Source organism: Lutjanus erythropterus, chromosome 2, assembly GCF_056507025.1.
Source record: "Lutjanus erythropterus isolate fLutEry1 chromosome 2, fLutEry1.hap2, whole genome shotgun sequence".
Lineage (NCBI taxonomy): Eukaryota > Metazoa > Chordata > Actinopteri > Lutjaniformes > Lutjanidae > Lutjanus > Lutjanus erythropterus.
In genome coordinates, this window is record NC_139318.1 from 48450220 (window position 1) to 48466579 (window position 16360).

Sequence of the window (16360 nt, forward strand, 5' to 3'; positions counted from 1 at the left end):
ATACCCACATACCCAAAAACCCTAATCACTTCAGTATTTGTAATTAGTTACTTCCATCCTTGTGAAGAACAAATCCATATTTCTTTATTGCCAAGAAGACACAGATGCACAGATGGGAATGTTCCTCCTTAGAACCATCATGAAGGAAGGAACATGAAGGCTGGAGCCTCATCAATTCAAAATCATGTTTATAATAAATTCTGATTAAATGAAGAAAAGTGCTGAAGAATGAAGATAATATGATGTTTGATTTCTGATCTGAGTGTTAAAGATGAAACAACAGGGTTCATTCTTTCATTCCTCTGAGCGCAGTCATTCATAATAACAACAGTTGTTCATAATTCAAAAGAAAAAAATGATGTTTTTCAGTGTTTTGGCAGCGAGAAGCTCACACTGATAATTACAGGAACGCGCGTGGGTGGAGTGTGCGCGCGTGTCTGTGTGTGTGTGAGTGTGTGTGACAGAGAGAGAGAGAGAGACAGAGAGAGAGCTGGTGGATGAGAGAGGGAGAGCGAGAGAGAGAGGGGGAGAGCAGGTCTCTCTCTCTTGTTCTCGTCAGTCGGACTCTGAGCGCAGACACAGAAACACTCTCTGCTCCTTCTTCTCCTCTTCCTCCTCCTCTTCCTCCTCCGCGCAGCCTCAGTCACGGACCCGCGGTCGGTGGGTCGGTCGGTGGGACGGAGCCGCTCCGCTCTGATGGAGGGATGAAGAGTTGGTGATGATGAGGAGTTCTCTCTGACGCTCCGGGCTCGTGGAAACTATCAACCCGCGCGTGATTCTCCCGCAGGTGTGACGCGTTCACCATCATCATCATCATCACCTCTGTTTGTTCTGTCAGTATGACATCAGAGGGTGTCTCGTTCACACCTGCACACGCGGGATAATCCCGGGATAACCCACTGGAGGAGTTCTTCTTCTTTTTCTTCCTCTTCTTCCTCTTCTCTTTCTGTCTGATGGATTCTGGAGCAACAAGCGGCCGCAGCGGCGGTGCGGCGGTGCAGCAGCGACTGTGCGCGCTCCTCACACGGATAACGTGCTGCTGAATCAGAGGCTCGCGCTGCTTGTGTGTGTGTTTGTGTGTTTTTGTGTGTGTGTGTGTGTATAACGGCTCTACCTGCGGGATTACAGTAATCTGATTACTCCCACCTGCTTGTGTTTTGTGTGTTGGAATGAACCCTGCTCTCGGATTGGTTTAACTCTCCTGAAAAGTGTCCCCGCAGCTGCGGCGTCTCCAGTCCGCGTCTCCAACCGCTCCCGAGGATTAAACCGGATCAGATCGGACGATGAGGGGGCAGTCTACCCGCCCGAACCCGGGTCTGACGCTCCGGGTGCTGTGGATGCTGCAGGCGCTCGTGGACCTGGCCGCGGCGCAGGAGATTTACGCGCCGCACTCGATCCGTGTGGAGGGCGACGTGACGCTGGGGGGGCTGTTCCCGGTGCACGCCCGGGGCGTCCCGGGGAGCCCGTGCGGGGACATCAAGAAGGAGAACGGGATCCACCGGCTGGAGGCCATGATGTATGCGCTGGACCAGATCAACGGGGACGAAGAGCTGCTGCCCAACGTGACGCTGGGCGCGCGGATCCTGGACACCTGCTCGCGGGACACATACGCGCTGGAGCAGTCCCTCACGTTCGTCCAGGCGCTCATCCAGAAGGACACGTCGGACGTGAGGTGCACCAACGGGGAGCCGCCGGTGTTCGTGAAACCCGAGAAGGTGGTGGGAGTGATCGGGGCGTCCGCGAGCTCCGTGTCCATCATGGTGGCCAACATCCTCAGACTGTTCCAGGTAAGACACGCTGTGAGGGGGGGACACTGTCCACCTGAGAGGACACATCACTGTCCTCTGGATGAGGAGTTAAATACAGCAGAATCAGCACTGTCACACACTCGATTCTTATATAACCACACACACACACACACACACACACACACACACACACACACACACACCAGTTCACAGAGCTCCAGTTCCACCTGAAGATTTTCGTGTAGATTCCTCCACAATAAAAGCCCCCCTCCTCTCCTTTTACACTGGCTGGAGTATGAATCCCTCTGAGTCATGAGTCTGTATTAGAGCTGCAACAATTAATCAGTTATGAATTATTAATCAATCAATTGCCAGCTATTTTGATAATTAATCATTTTGAGCCATTTTTAAGAAAAAAAAGTCTGATCTGATTTCAGTTTCTTAAATGTGAATATTTTCTGGTTTCTTTCCTCTTCTCTGACAGTAAACTGAATATCTTTGAGTTATGGACGTCAATAACTAATCAATCAATCATTAGTGAAAAGTTGTTGTTGTTAGTTGTTGGTTGCAGCTCTAGTCTGGATCAAGTTGGTGCAGCAGCAGGCTGCCAGTCACATGTCTCTACTAAAAGGACACCATAATTTGTTGGAGCTGAGATTTAGTGTGTGTGCTGTTTTTCTGTCCCTGTGAGACCTGTGTCCATATTTCACACAAATATTAGAAGACAAAGCAGTGACTTTCACGACTTCCAAGAAAAGACAAGAGGACACATTCTCATGAAAACCAGCCGGGCTGCGAAACTGATTCTCATATTTTATTGATTTTATTGAAGCTCATCACCATCTTGTTTTGTCCAACCAAAGTCCAAAACCCAGGGACTCTTCAAGAAAAGCAGCAAATCCTCACGTTTAAGAAGGTGAACCAGACAATGTTGGACATGAAAACTGACTCCTCTTGAATTCCTTGTCTCCTCTGGTTTGGCACGTGCTGCGTTTTCCTGTCGCTGTGGTTCAGAGAATCTGATCGGCCTTCTGTTTGAAAATCGAAGAAATGCAGCGCACTACTCGTGTTTTTACCATGGACACAGTTGTGTTATCAGTAAACTAACTACATATTTGGCTGGATCGTTATATGAGCCTGCAAACTCCAGCTAACGTCAGCGAGCCTCGATGCTATCAGCGCTACAGGATTAATCAATAATTGTCTGGCTACAGATTTTCTTCATCATTGCAGCTTTAAAAACCAACAGCTTGGACTCGTTTCCTCTCACAGATTCATATCTGAGCATCATGCTGATGAGAAAATGATCATCTTGAGTTGAAAAAGTCCTGTGAGGTCAACAGGAAGCTTTTGATGATCTTGTTTGATGATGCCGGTGCATGATGGGTGTTACTGTCAGTGAACAGGATGAACAGCTTTATTAAAAACACTGCTTGTGTTACTGTTTGACTCCTGATTGGTCAGAACCAGGAGGAGAGTTCAGACCAGTCTGATGGTCGTCTGAAAACTGTGAGTGACATTAAAGAAGTCATACAGATGGTTCTGGATGTTTCCTGAGATCTGATGGTCTGAAAACTGTGTCCATCTCACCGTCTCTGTCTGAAGACGCATTTATAGAAGAATCACTACTGTCAGAACCCCCCCCCCACACACACACACACACACACATACACACACACTGTGATCTGATCTGATCTGTGATCTGGTCTGAAGGTCTGGAGGAAACCCCTCTCAGAGTCATGAGTCTGGTCTATTTCCAAAAATAAGATCCAAAAACTACAAATCACATGTTCCTGCTCAAATGATTCCAGCAGAGCTCAGAGTAGTGTGTGTGTGTGTGTGTGTGTGTGTGTGTGTGTGTCCTGGTTAGATGTGTGTTTATTTCACATTAATATCAGGAACCAGTTCTGATCCAGATCAGCAGGTTGAATTTTACAGATGAATCTCTATGAGTTCATGTTGTTGAAGTTGAAGTCCTGTGACGTCGGTACGAAGCTTCTGGTGTCTGTTTCAGTCTCTGCTGATGATGCTGTTGCATGCTGGGTATTCTGTCAGTGAAAAACCCTGCTTGTATGACTGGTTTGACTCCTGATTAGGGCTGCTCAACGTGGAAAAAAGTCAGTTTTTGATTTTTTTGACATGTATTTAGATTGTAATGTGAGTCAGGATCATTTTTGAATCACAATTTGTTTTCACTGAAAAAAACAATCAAAGTTCATCTCCACTCAGGCTTTAATCTAAAATCTAAAAAAAAAAAAATCTAAAAATCTAAAATGCTCTGCAAGAAGTCATACATTGTTTTTTTTTCTGCAAAATAAGTTCAAATACTGTGTTAAATGTTTTACACGAAGCTCTGCAGCTCACCTTCACTTAGTATTCAGGATTGATGAATATGCAAACAGTCTCCACCCTCTTCACCCCCCCCCCACACACACACCACTGCACCTGTTTCTCCCCTGTTTTGTGAGCTAATCATAACTATGACTGGCTTCACCCCCTCGATTAACAGGATTGGTTCCTGAGGTTTATGATGTCATGTAGACTTTTTTACAGTATGTAAACAACAAGCGTGCGGTTTGACAGTGGATGTATGTCAGACTGAAGCAGCTTGTCGATGGGCCGCTGCAAACATGAGCAGTTTTGATCGCGGCCTCCGTCCAGTCAACAGGCCTTAAAGCCTGCAGCCACTGATTCCTCTGAAACAGTCGAGATTCTGTCGGAATCCTGTCAAACTTGAGTCGACCAGTGGAACAGGGATTTTGTAGATGAACTGAACAAGCAACAACCAGACATTTCAGAGATTTTTGTGTTTGTAAACCACCTCATTCAAAGTCTGCAGCTTGATACTTCGTCTGGATGACTGGGAGAGACCGGGAAGGACCTATGAGCAGCCTGACTGGATCTGTTTTTGTTCACTGTGGTTTCAAAGCAGGAAAAACCACATGGACGTGATAACAAGGTTAAAAACCTGATTTTCACTGGAGAGGGTCTTTAACATCATGATGACGTGGAGCAGGCGTGTAAGAAAATATCGATGTGAGGATCATGATTTTTGGTGATTCTGTATTTATATAAGAATACTGTATTGTGGTGTGATCTTTTAGATTTGTGTCAGTGGTTCATTTTTGTTTGGTTGCAGTGTTGTTATCTACCTTCACATGAAAAAGTGATTTTATGTGTGTGATACTGTGACTCAGTCTCATAATATATTGAAGTATTACTGAATTGTGTCTTTGCAAGTTGGGCTGAATGATTTTGAAAAAAAATATCTAAATGCAGTTATTTTGAATGATACTGAATTGTAGTATGATTTGTAATATCAGAGGGAATTGTATTTTTATATCATTTTTCTCATTTTCAGTGAAAAACATATTAAAGTGATTACGATGTGATTTTTGCAGGAATCTGTTCCCAACAAAGATGTTTTCTTGAGTCTTTAGAGTATGATTTGTAGGCCAGGACGTCTCTGCAGCATCTAAATATTTAATTTTATAGGTTATTTGGACATAATTTGCCTTGAACAAATATTGTGCCTTCTGCAGTTTGAAAATCTTGAATATGTGTCATGTTGAAATTCACAGATTAATATCTGAGCTTCATGTTGATGTAAAGTTTTACTGATCTGAGAATGTTGTGTTCAAGAAGACATCTGAAGCTTGTGGTGTCTTTTGGTGATGCTGTTGCATGCTGGGAGAGAGAGTCATGCACTCGTGGCCACGAGAAGAAATAGTTTTAATAACCTCCTGGACCGTTTTGTGGCGGTCATCTCCTGCTGTGTGTTTCTGTCCTGCCTGCTCTTGTTGGGTTTTCCTGTCAGTGATGGATGATGGATGCTGCTTGTGCTGCTGGTTTGACTCCTGGTTTATTAAAACTAGAGATCAAACCAGTCTGACGGTCGTCTAAAATGTATTTCCTGACATCTGTGTTGTGTTTCCAGCTAATTTGTTTCATATGTATTTTATTTTGTTCTTTTGATTCTTGGGGTTTTATTTCATATTTCTGGTCAGCTTTCATTAATGAACTGGCTGATTGTAGTAAAATATTGTTGTTTAATGCAGTGGTCAATACTCTTATTGACTATTAGCTGTATGTTTTGTGGACTGTGACAGCTGTCTTCAGTCTGTGGATGTTGGTCGTGTTTCCTGTGGATCGATGTCTTTTTGCTGCCAGTTTTCTTTTGGAAAATAGATTTTAATCTCAGCTCCATAATGTTTGCTTTGACTCCTGATTAGGTCTGGATGATATGGTAAAAAAAAATCAGATTGTAATTATTTTGACACATATTGTTATTGCGAGATGATTTAGGATCAGTTGGAATGATCATTTTTCATCACAATTTTTATTTTGACTGACAAAAACCATATTATTGTAGGTCAGTGCACCTCTGCCTCATTATAATGCTGTTTGTCACATATTTTACCTTTTATTAAAAAAAAAAAAAAAACAGAATTGAATTGAATAGAAACCGGTTCTCGACTTTCTGAAAAGGGAAGGTGATCATCAGCAGGTTGTTAACAGATCATCAATATCTCTGTGTTCATGTCAATATGAAGACAAACTGATCAGAAAATGTTCATCTTTGTTTAAGACGTCCTGTGAGGTCAGTGAGAAGCTTTATCTGATGATGCTGTTGCATGATGGGTATTCCAGCCAGTGATGTTTGGTGTTTTTAGTGTCTGAGAAGTGACTTTAAAGACGTCACACAGACGATTTCCAGGCTCTTTTTCTTCCACTTGGTTGTCTCCTGAGACCTGAGTTGTTTTTCCAGCTCTTTGTTTTGTATATATTTCCTGTTGTTTTGTCAGTTTTCAAGCTTTTATTTCACGTCACTTTTCAGGTCCGTCACTTTGTGACAGAACTGATCTGAATAATCATAAAGTCAAGATGAGTTTTTTTAATTGGTGCAAAAACAAACAAAAGTGATTTTACAGATAAAACAATGAATGATAAACAGACAAAATACACAAAATCAAAAACAAACAAAACATATCTGTAAACATAAATAATTAATATTAACATTTCTTATAATCATATTGACATCTTCATTTTGGGTAAGTTTGTAGTCTGTGAATGCTGAATGATAAAAGGTATAACAACAACAACAACAACAACAACAACAACAACAATAATAATAATAATTCTTATTATTATTATTTGTCTGTACCAAACAAACGTGTTTTTTTACATGTGTATAAAAATCTTTACAGGCTTTTCTCCTTCATTATTTCTTTTATCAAACAATTGCAGCAAATCAAGAAAACCCAATAAAATTAACAGCAAAGTCACAATAAACAATAGAAATAAATAATTCATGTATGAAAAGGAGGGGAAATAAGTGAATACTTATGAAGTCTGTCTCCTGTTTTTATATTCCATCAATAAACTTTGTATTAGATGTGAATATTCCAACTTTCTGCCCCGGTGTTCCCCACACAAACACACAGTTAAATGAAACACAAGTTAAACACTGAAAACACAACGAGAAGAAATGAGGATGAAACGAATCAGAATGAACTTACACGCTGAGAAAAACAGTTCAAAAAATAATGAGGAACAACAAAGAAGCAAAACATTTAATAAAAAGTTGTCACTGCTGAGTCATTAAAACTGTCAGCACTCGATCACTGTAGGTCTTCATCCAGACTCTGAACTACAGAAAACAACCCAAGGTCTCTTCTTCCTCCACGGATCCCTGCACAAATTATTTTAACATCTTCTAAAACTGATATTTTAACTCTCTTTGACCTCTGCAGTGGAAACAACTTCCTTTTCCTGCCAGTTCTCTCCTGAAAAAAAAGAAAAAAGAAATCCCAGAAAAACTGTTTAAATCGGAACATGAAGGGAAAATGAAAGCAGCTAAAGACTTGGATCTGGACCTGGATCAGACTGAAACTGAAACTGGCAGACAGAAAGTAAAACAGAGAGAAAAAGAACAAAGTTTTAGAATGGCATAGAAAGAGAAGGTGTGTGTGTGTGTGTGTGTGTGTGTGTGTGTGTGTGTGTGTGTCTGTGTCTGTGTGTGTGAGAGAGACAGAGTAAAGAGGAGGGTGGTGCTGAAAGAACAGCTCCTCCATCAGTCTGCTGAAACTCTCCCAGCTCAGAATGAGACACTTTTCATTTCAGTTAAAATACTCTCCTCTTTTTTGAGGTAATAAATTACACACACAGTCATTTTATTACACTTTAAGTTGGTCCAGTTGTGCATTATTCATAAGAAAATAACTTATTTTAATTTTTCTTTTCCAATCCCATCTTTGACCTCAGGCTGCGCTGATCAGCTGCACTCCTGTTGGTGCAGACATGAATGAAAAAAAAAATGCTCTCTAATGAATGAATGATTAGAGGCAACTTAAATCAAACAGTGATCAAAGAAATTACTGCATGAAATCATGAGATCTAATAAATTTACTCTTTATGACATTCTGTGTCGAGGCCACATTAATCACAGTACAATCAAACTGATTGTACTGTGGACCAGCAGTCAGCAACTTCATCCTCCAACCACCGATATATTTCAGGTATAACAAAAGTATTTAGGCCTAATGAGCCTATTATTGTTTAATAAGTTCACTTTCTCACTAAATTGTTATTTTATTAGTCTATATAGCTGTGTACGTTTTTAAAATCTCAAGGAAACAAGAATGACCTCTGAGCTGCTACCTACACGCTCAAAACAGAAAATTAGCACCCGGGATGCTAACAGCTGTTAGTTTTTCCTTTGCAGCGATGTGGTCATTTTAAAACCACAGTTTGCCTTCCGACGTGCAAATGTTCCACCAAAACAAGTTCCCCCTCGCGGCAGCACTGTTGCTGTGGCCTGGGCTTAGCTCCGCCCAAGACATTTGTGATTGGTTTAAAGAAATGCAAACAAGGCAGGGTGTTTTTTTCCTTTTATTTTACCCTCACAGACCTTTGTCCAACACTGGGTGCTGTGGAGAGACACTAACTGAGGAGAGATGCTTAACATCTGTCAGAAAACAGAAAAATATTAATCATCTTTAAGCAGTATTGATGCTATAATGCAGATCTGACACCTGTAGTTGCTGCTGTTGCAGCAAATTCATTTAATACTACAGGCCTTTGAATTCTGGAGCAGCAATAATAAAAAAGTCAAACAATAGTGGGAGTTTTCCTTCATTCTGTGAGCACCTGTGATGTGATTTGATGCCACTCACAGCATGAGTCACAGTGAAAGGAGTTGGTTACCTGGCTGAGAGAAGTTGTGTGAAGTGTGTGTGAGGTGTTCAGCCTGTTGCCTGCAGCTCTTCATCTAATTTGGCTTTTCCAGCGGCACTGATGACTTGACCGAGTCAAACCGTGCTGCGCTGATTCGCAACTCCATTATCACTTTTATCAAGCCGCGCCACGGCCAAGATGGACCCACCGTGAGGTGGGGACGAAGGTGCCCGACCAGCTCCAAGCGGGCTGCGGTGACGTCACACCAACCTGTGACGACACTTCCTTCTCCCCCACAAACAAGCGAGTGATGTGATACTCAACTGTGCAGGAGAGTGTGACTTATCAACCTCCAACTTCTTCTGGCAGTCAGAGGAGGTGCATTTAATTTATGCACCAGAAGCAGCGATAACACGTATCCTCACCAATACAAGGGATAAAAAATTAATAACCACAAAGTGGATATAAAAAAAATGAATGACCACAAGGAGGATATGAAAAGCAGAGAGGGAGAAATCCTTTTTTGTTCAAATGATTCTTTTGAATTCATTTAATTCTCCTAATTGTTGTGTTAATCTCAGTGTCCTGCTCCGCTCTGACAGGTGAACAGCGTTTCTTTCATTACTTAACTATATATCACTCATGCCATTTGTTCAAACTCACTTTAGATCGCCCTTCAAAACTTTAAAGTTCCACCAAATGAAATCCAGAAGTCCGGTTCTCCCCTCACTTCTTCAGCTGTTGAAGTATTTTTTCATTTATTTGGGAGCTTAGTCACTTTTTGTAAGCTTTTCAGAGCTTTGGCTTTCAGGCTGGCTCACTCTCTCCTCTCCAAAGCTGATTGTGAAAAGAATGTCATTTTTATATCAGACTAAAGGTGCACAGAGAGGTTCTACCGTCCCACATTCCTTAAACGCAGCATGAAGATTCAGGGATATGATGACCAATAAAAAACCTTGAGTCTTCTGAAAAGTAGGTGAATATTTAACTCAAGGATTCAGAAAAACTTGATTCATATGAGTCAGTCTGTGACGCAGATGTTAGAGGACAGATTTGTGGAGGTTTTTGCTGAAGGTAAATGGGTCGGATGTTGAAGAGGGGTGGGGGTAGAGAGGGGGTGTCCAGCAGGAAGCCAGTAAACAGAAGCTGGTTCAGTTCAGTGGAATGAGATGAGATGAAATGGGAGGATAATTATTTTCCCCTGTGATCGAGGAGTCATCTGTTCTGCAGCTGTTTTCACTTCATTACACCCCTGACGTTCACTAAATGGCCCAGTTGGCACCAGAGTCACACCACAAACACATTAAGGCTCCACTCTCTGGACTGCTGCCCCCCTCCAACCCCCCCGGTGGATCATGGGTCAGGTCAGAGCCAGAAAAAGAGTTTTACAGTACATGTAGGGCAGTGGGTTGACAGAGAACAGGGGTTTACCAGTACAGAAAGTAGATCAGTGAACAGGAAGTTCTGTTTTTCATCCTCTCCTGTCATCAGACATGTGACTATCAAATATCCACACTGTGATTGTTGTGGTCAAAAGTATCAGCATGGATTTTATCATGAGGGCGTCATCAGGGTGGAACTGTTGGAGCTGAACTACAGTAAAATGACCTCACATCCTGTTTACTTTGAACTCCAACAACTTGAACAAATGCCAAGTTCAAAACCTCGTCTTGAAACTTTGTTGCTTGTTGTTTCATTCGTATGCTGCTCATTCCTGAGGACAGGGAGGTAAAACTTCAGTTTTACTTTTTAATTATGCTGGAAAATGTATTTTACAAGGTCAAAGTCTTGGCTGTTAAACCTTGAAATGGGCCAACGCCCTCGTGGTTACATTTTTTATTAAATGTAGATGTCAGTTCCTTTTCATGGAAAATCTGACAGAGCAGACAAAAGCCGTATTCCTGCCTTTTTTTAAACAAGGAAATGACACAGGGGTCCTTAGGGTATAGCTGACCCTTTTTATGCCTGATTAAATCATGCTTGTGTAAAAATCTGATGGAGTGGACAGAAATCTTGGACAGAACTTTAAAATTTAAAGATGACTGTAATAACACTGTAATAACACAGTAAAAATGGTTAGTTTTACATTCTGAAGGCTTTTAACACATTTCTAAATAGTTTGAAGTTGTGAATTCTTGTTTGAGACGAGGCCGTTTTCTGACACAGGGAAGGTTTAGATATTAAAAAACTTAAAGCAAACCAAAACATTTCATAAATTACGTATTTCAGGTATATAAATCCTGAAAGAATCGATTTTCACCGAGTGTTGGTGTTAATCGTTTTTACTTAGTTTGCGAGCAGGTGATACATCGACCCCTCAGATTAACCTCTGTAGAGTCAGGTGACCTTTGTCGTCATGGTGACCTTCATCATGGTTAAAGTTGTGAAACAGTTGTGGTTTGGTTCGGTTTAGGCAGCAAAACTATTTTGTGAGATTGTGGCAAAGATGGTGGTGATGGTCTGAAATAATTCAGACTGGGGTTGCAGTTTTTTGTATTTTTTGCAGAAGTTTCATAATAACCCCTTAAGTGTAATTTAATTCAAGTGCTCTGCCAGAAAACTAGACTTCTGCTCCTCATCCCGGCTGTTTTCAGGTTTATCCTGTGACAAGAGACTTTGGCCAATCACAGGTCAGTAAGACAGCTGATTATTGAGTCTCATTCTGAAAATGTCGACCTGAGACTCAACGATTTTCACCAGAATCACTTCCTGCATCTTAACTTAACGTACAGTCAGTAACACTGTTCTGTTCTGTGCCACAAAATCACCAAAGATGAGTTATTAAACAGAACTGTGCGATAAATTAGAGCAATCCTGGAGGAAGTGAGTAAGAAATAACAGCGTGTGCTGCAGTCATCCGTGCAGCTGACCTGCTGTTAACGAGGCGGATCATTTATCTCATCACAGACTGGTCCTGCAGCACAGCGGGACAAACTGACACAAATGAGGACAAATATTTACGAATTTGTCACAGCATTTCACAAAGTTCACAAAGTTAAGTTTCCCTGTAACTCAACAACTCACAAAACACGAAACTGTGACCCCTCCCTGAAAACTGAGACGAAGCGTCCACCACAGACAGACAGACAGAGCTGCACCTTTTAACATCTGAAATCACCACGAGGCAGCAAGTGTCCTGTTTTTCTCTCCAAACTCCTGACGGCATCACATAAGAAAAGTCTTTTAGTGAACGAGCGGTGAAGACAGGAGTCTCCTGTGGTCATGGTGTCCTCTGAACACAGCTGAGCAGGAATGTGCTCATATCTCTGGTGAGCAGTGAGCTGAATGGATCAGTTTGACATTAATGAACAAGAATGTGAGCTTTACAGCAGTAATCTGATTACTTTATGATTACTGCTGTTCTAGGATTTTAATTATTTGAGCCCAAAATATTTTTTTTTACTCTTTTAAATAATAATAAAACATGAATATTGTACACCGTTTAGTATAAAGCCATTATGTGACTCCAGGGTTCCTGGTAGGAGGAATATTCTGTTTCAAATTAAAAAAAAATAAAAATAAACTAAACAAACAAAAATTAAAGAAATTAACGTGAACTAGTTTATTTTAATCTCTGTGAACTGAACTTTGACTATTTTAATGTCTATTAAAATGTTTCCAGCAAAAATGCCAAATATGTTTTGATTCCAGCTGCTCAGATGAAGATTTACATGTTTTAATAAGTAGTAATGTAAGTAATAAGTAGTAGTAAGTAATGTTAATAACAGACAGCCAGCACACCTGAACTCACCTGCCTCTTCCTCCGTTTTTCTCCCATGCAGTTGTTTTTCTTCCTCTCGTTTGTCTTTCCTTTTCTTTATTCTTTTCTTTTTTTTCCCTTCATTAGGCTGTAACACTGGTCGATTCAGCACAGGTGCATGCTGGGTCATTAAATTCCCCCTGTCTCTGCACATTATGGAGAATACTCCTCCCTTTGTTAGCTGTAAATTTTAGTGAGCCTGAGATCAAAATAAAAATGGATTTTCTCCCCGACTCTCTTATAAAATCAGTTGCCGGCGCTCTGCAGCTCTTTACGATCTGACTGCTGCTGTTATGTTTTTAATTGAGGAGGTGGGTGTTTCTGCTCGCCGTCCATATGTGCAGATAATTAGACTGCTAGGTGTGTTTGGTTTTGTTTTTTCACATCAGCAGTGTTGGTGGTAATGGGAGTTAATGGGAGAAATGTGAGCTACAGCCCATTAGCTACATACACCGTTATGACTCCAGCATATGTGACATTATTAGTGCTGATCATGAGGTTCAGTGTTACTGCAGAAAAAAACACATGTAGGATCAGGATTGCTTCTTTTGTTTTCTCAGTTTAACAACAAGCAGTGTGACCTGGTTACTCGCTACTTGCACATTACAAATCGAAAATTTATTTAACCTGCAGACAAAATAAATATGATATCTGACAGGAAGGCCGCTACCTGAGAGTCAAAGAAGAAGAAGAGAGAGGCCTCAGATTCTTCCTGTCCAGCAGTTTGTTTTCTCTTTGTCAGAGTGCATTACAGTAAAAGAGAGAAACTACAAAAATGAACAGGGAGAAGATTTCAATGAGGAATTATAAATATCATGAATATATTTTTATTAAAAAGAAATCCTGGTGCTGCTGTCAGACACTTCACCAGAGCGCACCGCGGAGCGCAGGACGGCCTTTAGTTTAAACTAAAGTAGTTATTGTTTTCTCTGACAAAGGTAAGACTGAAACATAAACAGAATATGATAAAACTAAAGGATATTTGACACAGGATGAATATCAAATTCAATCGTCTGAAAAAATGACCACCAGATAGGGGTGTTTTCTGCCCTTTCAACAGAATTCATTATTTATTAATGTCCACACTTCTTTTTCTGATTTGATTTGCTGACACTCTCTCTGACTGTGGATGGTCAGAGCTGACTGAATCACCCAGCAGTGACTCATGATGTGTTCACTGACTGTGAGCTGTGCTGGAAGTTAAATTTACAGGTTTACTTCAGCTTTAAGTTGCAGTTTGCAGGAACTGAGTGTGATAAGGACGTAGTAACCAGCAGCGTTTCCCCCCTGCTTGGTTGAATAGGCATCAGAAGCAGTATTTAAAACTGCATGACAAGAGGATTCTCTATTCAGACCAAAACAAATCCTGTTAGCCGGCGTGGCTGCTCCTCCAGGCAGGAGAGCCACCCTGTGTGTTCACCGTGGAGAGGAAACTCTCTCCGCTCGGCTCAGAAAAACACCAGATTAGACTGTTGAAGGTGCTAAATATCAGACCTGGTTGAACATTCTCCACATAATTCTGTGTGAAATATCCCACTGGTGGCTGCATCAACGTGAGCGCTGCAGAGTTTAGCCTATTAAAAATGAAGCGGTACAAGTTTTGGTGGCTGAGGTTTATCTGACAGGCGTACTGGTGTCCCTGCAGGGTAAAACCTGCTGCGCTTTCCTCGCAGAGCTCCAGTTTCCTTCCTCAGGACTGAACGGCAGGCTGCTCAGGTGGAGCAGACACTACAGACTGAACCACAACAACCGCGGTGGTGTCGGTTTACTGTGTCACACTGTGTGAGGCGGTCTAATAAAATCTGCGTCAGAAGGGAGGACCTGTCAGAGGAACGTGAGGTGAACCGCAGCTCTGTGATGGAGACAGAAATAAAGTACATGAGAGCAGAGATGCATCAGCAGTTTGCATCATTTATTTTCATCTATATTGCTCTGATGTTTTTAAAATGCACCAAAGTAATAAAGAGAGTTTGGCCAGACTCATGACACTTTTAAGAACTGAAAAACCTCAGAACAGAAGGAGTGTGTGGAACAAGCTGTGTCCAAAAAATATGGCAAACTCTTCATTTCCCCTGAGACTTCATTTCAAAATGTACTGGTCAGCATATTCAAGGCCTGCCCTCTAATAGTCAACTAAACCATTAAAACACGTTTTCATTTATTTGTTAGTCACAGGAAAAATACGGCAACCTCAGACTCAACTAACCTGTCGCTAAGCCCCGCCCTCCATAGTTACTATTACTGAGCCTGCCAAACTTTCCCTTGACACACTGCATTTTTGCAGTTGATGGTGACGGTGGAAAATTTAACATCAAAATTGTGCGTAACTGTTGAAACATGAGGTCTGTGATTCCTTAGAAAAGTAAAGCAGATTCTCATTTCTAGCTGAGGACGGTGGATTTTGTCACTAAAATAAAGACTCACAAGCAGATTTTATTAAATGTAGCTGGTTGATGTAAGCTAATGCTAATGCTAACTCGACTTGAGTCAGCTGAGACACATACAAACAGAGGAGGGAGAGAAAATGGAAGAAAAACAGATCGGGCTACCAGGCTTGTGATTAGGCAGAGTTTACGAGCTACCGTTAAGCTAAATACAATGCTAACGTTAGTTTAGCTGTTTGTGTACGTTCGCTATTCCAGGCAGACACAGTGACAGGATCAGTGCTTCGTAGATATAAACTGTCGTTTAGCTACGTCCATTTTCACACTGCTGCTAAGTCTGCTTTAGCTGTCAGGGAGCAAAAAAAGTGTGTTAGTGTGTGTGTGTGTGTGTGTGTGTGTGTGTGTGTGTGTGTGTGTGTGTGTGTGTGTGTGTGTTGCAGTTCCACAAAAAGCAATGTGATAAAATATGTCCAACATCCAAATTAGCTTCAAATGAGGCTTTACACAATTTCTTTTTTCTCTTGACTGCCCTCCTATAAAACCTTTAGCTTCAGTTTTGAAGGGAACCCTGCTTTGAAGTGGCCCTTTTTGAGAAAGCAGTCCAGTAAAAAAAAAAAAAAAGTAAAATGTCACCACACATGAAGCATTAGAAATGTTCCAGTTTCTCAGTCAGCAAAAATAAAGTTAATCCACTGGATCTTCATTTCCTCTGATGGTGGGAGTAGATAAAGAATTTCGTGCTTTGCTTCGGTCCTCATGTTTGTCACCAGATTTGCTGTTTGAGTGAATAACAACAGCTGACAGTGAGGTGTAGATATTTTATTGGATTAAAATGCAAATAGTCTCCTTGTTTTATGTTGTGTGCTGTATAAAGTGGAAGGGCCAGTTGTCCTTTGGACCCCTGATATCCTGCACCATTGATCTGGATTGATTACCTTGGAGCTGTTGGTGGCAGTCATGTGTTGCTGCAGGATGTTGTTCTCCAAAGCTCCATATCAGCTGAGCAGATTGTGTATTGCAGATTTGGATATGTAGGTGGAGAATAGATTTTGTTACAAGTGAACACTGTAATGATGCATTCACTATGAATATTTTTGCAGATACATCTTGTCAGATTCAGCATTAAGTTCTTCTCAGAGCGTATGTGCTGAAGATGAGCTGTATACACACAGTATTTCTCAGACTCGGTGCTGCTCACTGAGGTATAGGGCCGCCATTTTGGAGTGGCGACCCGTGATCGTCAACTTTCCTCTCAGACAGCTCAGAATCAGTGTTAAGAGTCCTCAAGTCAC

The 16360-nt window shown here is 41.4% G+C and overlaps 1 protein-coding gene across 2 annotated transcripts in view; it reads left to right on the plus strand.

The window, feature by feature from the left end:
* Positions 1-575: 575 nt before the first annotated feature.
* The window catches only part of grm7 (glutamate metabotropic receptor 7), a 300227-nt gene continuing 284442 nt past the window's right edge, over positions 576-16360 (plus strand). For both annotated transcript variants that reach the window (XM_084742168.1, XM_084742157.1), the window contains exon 1: positions 576-1787. In XM_084742168.1, the coding sequence (XP_084598294.1) occupies positions 1284-1787 (504 nt within the window). In that variant the 5' untranslated portion in view covers positions 576-1283. The remainder of the gene's footprint in view (positions 1788-16360) is intronic.